Here is a 5,623-nt window from a genome sequence, read left to right as displayed (position 1 = left end):
CAATTCCACTAAGAGGTCTTTCCAATAACGTCAGCTGATCACTATCGGTACGGAGGGTTCTTATTACTAGTGACCTTCTTAGTCATGTTATCAAAATCCCTCATCCGATTAATGAAGAAGATGAAGCATACTACAAGTGGGTTAAAATGAAAACATAGTTATCAGTTGGCTTATTAACAACATGGAAGAGCTTGTTGCTAACGATGTAGTCCACTTGGAAACATCCAAGGGTATTTAGGACACATGTGTTAAGCTCTATTCAAGTACCACTTCCTTGTAAAGAGTATATGATGTTTTCCAAAGTATGCTAGCTACCAAACAAGGAGATAATATTCGTGAGTTTTTGGCCCGGTTTCGTGGCCTTCTCAAAGAATGGAAAAATGCTCATCCATACTCTACCGACATTGTTGTTCAAGAAAAACAATGAGAGGCTCTGACATCAGCTATTTGCCTTACCAATATTAAGCCTTATCTACAGGTAGCTTCGACTCAGCTTCTTAGTTCCTATGCTCTTCCCTCATTTGATGACATCAATGCTACATTGTTATGGATTCCTGATCCATCTCCTCCTTCAATTGATGCTCCTTGAGCTATGTTCTTTTGTAATTGGGGTACATCATCCCAATCCCGAGGACACGAAAGAAATACAAGAGGAGGTTGCAATAGGGGTGGTTGAACGGGTCTGACTCATTCTCGCACTGAGCCTCAATTGTGCACTTACTGTGGTGGTCAGAACCACCTTGTGGATTCATGCTAGAAACTCCATGGCAAGCTTGATTGGGCCACAACAAATCGAGACTCAGTTAATGTTGAGAAAAAGGAGGAAATGGTTGATTTTCCTTCGAGGAATGTGACTATTACTGCGGAAGACTATGCTGCAATTCAAAAGTTGAAATCCTTATTGGAGTCCTCTACTCCACCAGGACCTACTACTGCCAATACCATTGCCTCAAGTATGCTTTCTTCCTCTTCAACCCCTTCCTCTTGAATCATTGACTCCGGGGCTTCAGAACACTTGTAAGGTAACAAATGCATGCTTTATTAATTATCTCCATGTCTTCCTCATAAATTTGTCACTATTGCTAATGGTTCCCAAGCCAAGGAGCTTGACAAGGGTTCCTCTTCTCTTACCGCGTCTATTCTTCTTCAAGATGTGTTGATTGTTCCTCAATTTCCGTTAAATTTGCTCTCCATTAGTCAATTAACCAAACAATCGAATTGCTCTGTCACCTTCTCCCCATCTTCGTGTACATTTCAGGATCAAACTACGAAACAGGTGATTGGTGGCGGCCATGAAAAAGGGGGATTATACTATTTTACTCTTCTGCTAGTAGCTGCTATTTCATCCACTACATCTGAGGCTCAACTTTGGTACAACCGGCTTGGTCATTCATCTATCTCATCACTTCGTTCTTTAGTTCCATTTCTTAAATATTTTTCTACTTTCAATTGTGAGGCTTGTCAATTAAGTAAACATATTAGGAGTACATATTCTTCTCACCTTACAACTACCAGTTCTGCTTCGTTTGCATTAATACACTCTGATGTATGGTGACCTTTAAAGGTCTCTAAAATTTCTCAAGTTCAATATTTTGTTACTTTTGTTGACGATTTTACCTGAGTGACTTGGTTGTTTTTATTTCAAGAACGAACATAAATTATTTCTATTTTTAAAAAATTTCATGCAATGGTAATGACACAATTTGGGAAGAAAATTCAAATCCTTAGATTTGATAATGCTAAAGAATATTTGTGTAATGAGTTTAAATCATTTTGTGAGGGTAATGTGCTTGTTCATCAAACATCATGTTCCTATACCCCTCAACCAAATGTAGCTGAAAGAAAGATTTGTCACCTCCTTGAAGTTGCTCGGGGCCTCCTCTACTCCATGAAGGTACCCTACTTTTATTGGCCTCATGCTATTCTTACAACATACTTTCTCATCAATAGGTTTACCTTCATCAGTACTTAGCAATCAAGCTCCGTATTCTATTTTGTTTCATGGTGAAAATCCTTTTTCTCTTCCTCTTTGTTGAATTTATGGAAAAGATAAATACTTCACTGACTTCATTAACTTATTATAATCAGAGTACAAGGACCTCTATTTATAATAGAGGAAGGTAGTAGAGTCCAATTACAATAAAACTACCTTTGTCCCAATTACATTTAAACTCTAACACTTAAGGATAAGCCTTAGCATAATTAAATAACTCAATATAAATAGAAGAAAAAAATAACTTAAACTAGAACTCTTCTATGACATGACCATAAGATAAACATGCTAGCTCGTGGTTATTTTTGTGAGTGCTTCTTAATCTTCCAACCGGCTTATGGTTATCTTTGTGAGTCCTTGATTTTCCAACTTATGTGATAAGGATGCCAACTCGTGGTGATCAAAGTGGGTCATACTTTTTATGTGCTTGGGGCCCATTTTGTGGGCCTTCCTTGGTCGTGCGGCCCATCTTATAATACTCTTAGACATGTGGACCTTCCGTGGTCGTGTGGGCTGGAGCCCATCTTCCAACCCTCCCCCTCAAGCTAGGGGTGAGAGAACATCATGAACTCCCAACTTGCTGCAAATGATGTATAAAATCTTTTTGTATAAAATGGCAGTCCTCCCATCTTCCAACACTCCCCCTCACACTGGTGCTTTCTTCCATGAGGCCCAGCTGGCCAATTTGGGGGGGTATAACATAGATGTAATAATAAGTTCCTCTGTCATGGTTTCCCAACCGACATATTTTTTTTTGACAAGGCCCATCATGTTTTCGCAACCGTGATATTTTTTGATAGGGTATTAAGTTCCTCCGTCTTGGATTCCCAACTGTGATATTCTTTTTTTTTGACAGGGTATCCTCCGTCATGGTTTCCCAACCGTGATATTTTTTTTTAACAAGTTCGGTCATGATTTTCCAACCGTGATATTTTTTTATGGCGTCAAAATAAATGATGATATGAGAAAGGATACCGAGGCCACCTATTCTTCAATAATAATGTCCCCAAAGAGACATAATAGCTACAACTGAAATATAACTCGACCATCTTCCAACACATATAACACGAACCAAAATAATAAATCTTGTAGAAGGACCCATGAAATAATCGTAATCTGATATAAATATTTTTTATTAGATGCAAAAGCTTCATCTTTTGTGCTCTTCCTTTCGTGAAAATTTTGGTCACATAAACTTATCCACAACATATGGAATAAAATACCTCTTTCTTGTTCTTCTTGTACTTCTCCCCGACAAGTTGGGGAGGTAATGGCAGTGATCCCAGCTTGAACCAAGTATCATAGATGTAGCAATAAGTCCAAATAATAGAGATGTATAAATAAGCCCTCAAAACTAGGGAACAATGGGATATTTTCCTAATATATCAACTTAAAAAGTGACACAAAACAATGGGCTTAAATTCGGATTTTTCAATGCAATAAAATACCAGCATGACCTTAGATTCTTCCAATGCGAACTTATCTTTGAATATAGATCAGATTAACATAAAATTTTCTCCTTCTAAAACTAGAATTAAATAAATTTCATCCAAATATAACTTCTCTTCATAAAATATAATTATCAGAAGATAAATAATCTGATAGATTTCGGTCTCTGTGATCTGGCCGAACTAAGTACTATTTCTTCTTTTTTTGATGATGACCATTGACTCTTCCAAGATCTATATCTTCTTATAAAAAACTCTGATTGAGAATGGGTTGAATGGTTAAGAAAATATACTTACAGATATTTCTTTTGATGTGTAATTCTCCATATAAAGTCTCATTCTTGGTACCATAAAATACCACGGAAGTTGAAGATTTCTGCCTGTGCTTGAACCTTTTTTTCAATTTGACCTTCGCTCCTTCAAATATTGATTTCTCTCTGTAGATAACTCCGATTGAAAATTGGTTGAATAAGTAAGAGAATAAAGTTAAATATATTTATTTTTATATATATTTCTTCATATAAAGTCTATTTCTTGATAGCATAAAATACCTTGGAAGTTGAAGCTTTTTGCTGCTGCTCGAATCTCTTTTGCAATCTGACCTTTGAACATTCAAATATCGATTTCTCTTTGTAGATAACTCGGATTGGAAAAAATAAAATTTCCTTGGAAATTATACTCGAATATATTTCTATCAATATATATTTTTTAAAATAAAAAGCTCATTATGGAGGTAAAAAATCCAAAGCAAACTACTGGTGTTGGGATTGAAAACAAATACGAACCTGGACTTAGGGTTTAGGGTTTAGAGAATAGGATCTCATTATCTCTGTGGGTTGAAAAAATTAACTCACAGAACCTGATCTGATACCATGTTGAATTTATGGAAAAGATAAATGCTTCATTGACTTCATTAACTTATTATAATCAGAGTACACGAACCTCTACTTATAATAGAGGAAAGTAGTAGAGTCCAATTACAATAAAACTACCTTGTCCTAATTACACCCAAACTCTAACACTTAAGGATAAGCCATAGCATAATTAAATACCTCAGTATAAATAGAAGACAAATATAATTCAAACTAGAACTCTTCTATGATGTAACCATAAGATAAATATGCCAGCTCGTGGTTATCTTTGCGAGTCCTTCTTGATCTTCCAACCAACTTGTGGTTATCTTTGTGAGTCTTTCTTGATCTTCCAACTTATGTGATAAGGATGCCAACTCGTGGTGATCATGGTGGATCCTACTTCTTATGTGTTTGGGCGCATCTTGTGGGCCTTCCTTGGTTGTGTAGCCCATCTTATATCACTCTTAGAGGGCCTTCCTTGGTCATGTTGGTTGGATCCCATCTTCCAACTCTTAAAGTGTTTGGTTGCACATGTTTTGCTCATGATACTTTACCACAAAAGTGTAAACTTGATCATCGGTCTCTAAGGTGTATTTTTTGGGGGTTTTCTCGAACTTAGAAAGGATATATTTTTTATAATCCTACCCTTCGGAGGTTGTTGGTATCTCAGGATATGACTTTCTTTGAAGACACTTCCTTCTACTCCTTACATGAGGCTCCTCCAGGATTTACATTTCCTCCTACCACTCTATGCCCGCTCGTGCTATTTACTGGAGATATTACTCAAACCCTTGAAGCACCAGCAATCCCCTTACCTATGGAGTTGTCGGAACCACCTGAGGTAAGTCTTTCTCCTCCTCCTATGTTTGCACCTGAACTTGATACTAGGCCTATTGCGTTATGAAAGGAACGCCGTTCTTGTACTACGTCTCATCCAATTGCCTATTTTATGTCTTCTCATCTCTTATCTTCTGAGTGTGTTCAATTTCTTGCTTCTCTTTCGTCTGTTTCCATTCCACAATCCTATGAGGAGGCCCTGAAGAATCTAGGATGAAAGGCAGCTATGGATGAAGAAACGCATGCATTATATAAAAATTAAACCTGGACATTGGCATCACTCCCAAAAGGGAAAAGATCGGTTGGTTGTAAAGGGGAAGAGAATACTACGATACCTAAAAGGTGCTCCAGGAAGAGGATTGCTATATAAAAAAACATGGGCACTTCAATATAGAAGGCTTCTCAGATGCAGATTGGGATGGATCACTCGATGATAGAAAATTTACGTCTGGGTATTGTACCCTTGTTGGGGGGAACTTGGTCACATGGAA

The 5,623-nt window shown here is 37.2% G+C and overlaps 1 protein-coding gene across 1 annotated transcript; it reads left to right on the top strand.

Annotated features, from left to right (window-relative positions):
• The first annotated feature begins 826 nt into the window (after positions 1-826).
• Positions 827-5,349, top strand: LOC137942808 (uncharacterized). The gene is made up of 7 exons (XM_068788544.1): positions 827-953; positions 1,098-1,546; positions 1,781-1,894; positions 1,951-2,004; positions 2,850-2,876; positions 4,966-5,136; positions 5,203-5,349. Exons 1-7 carry the CDS (start codon positions 827-829, stop codon positions 5,347-5,349), a joined length of 1,089 nt encoding a protein of 362 aa, XP_068644645.1.
• The last annotated feature ends 274 nt before the right edge of the window (positions 5,350-5,623 follow it).

Source organism: Aristolochia californica, unplaced genomic scaffold, assembly GCF_029961685.1.
Source record: "Aristolochia californica isolate CCGP_79_NKW_82.1479 unplaced genomic scaffold, dmAriCali1.0.hap1 SCAF_10, whole genome shotgun sequence".
NCBI classification, from domain to species: Eukaryota; Viridiplantae; Streptophyta; class Magnoliopsida; order Piperales; family Aristolochiaceae; genus Aristolochia; species Aristolochia californica.
The sequence above is the reverse complement of the archived record's forward strand: the minus strand, read 5'-3'. Positions and strand labels throughout refer to the sequence as shown.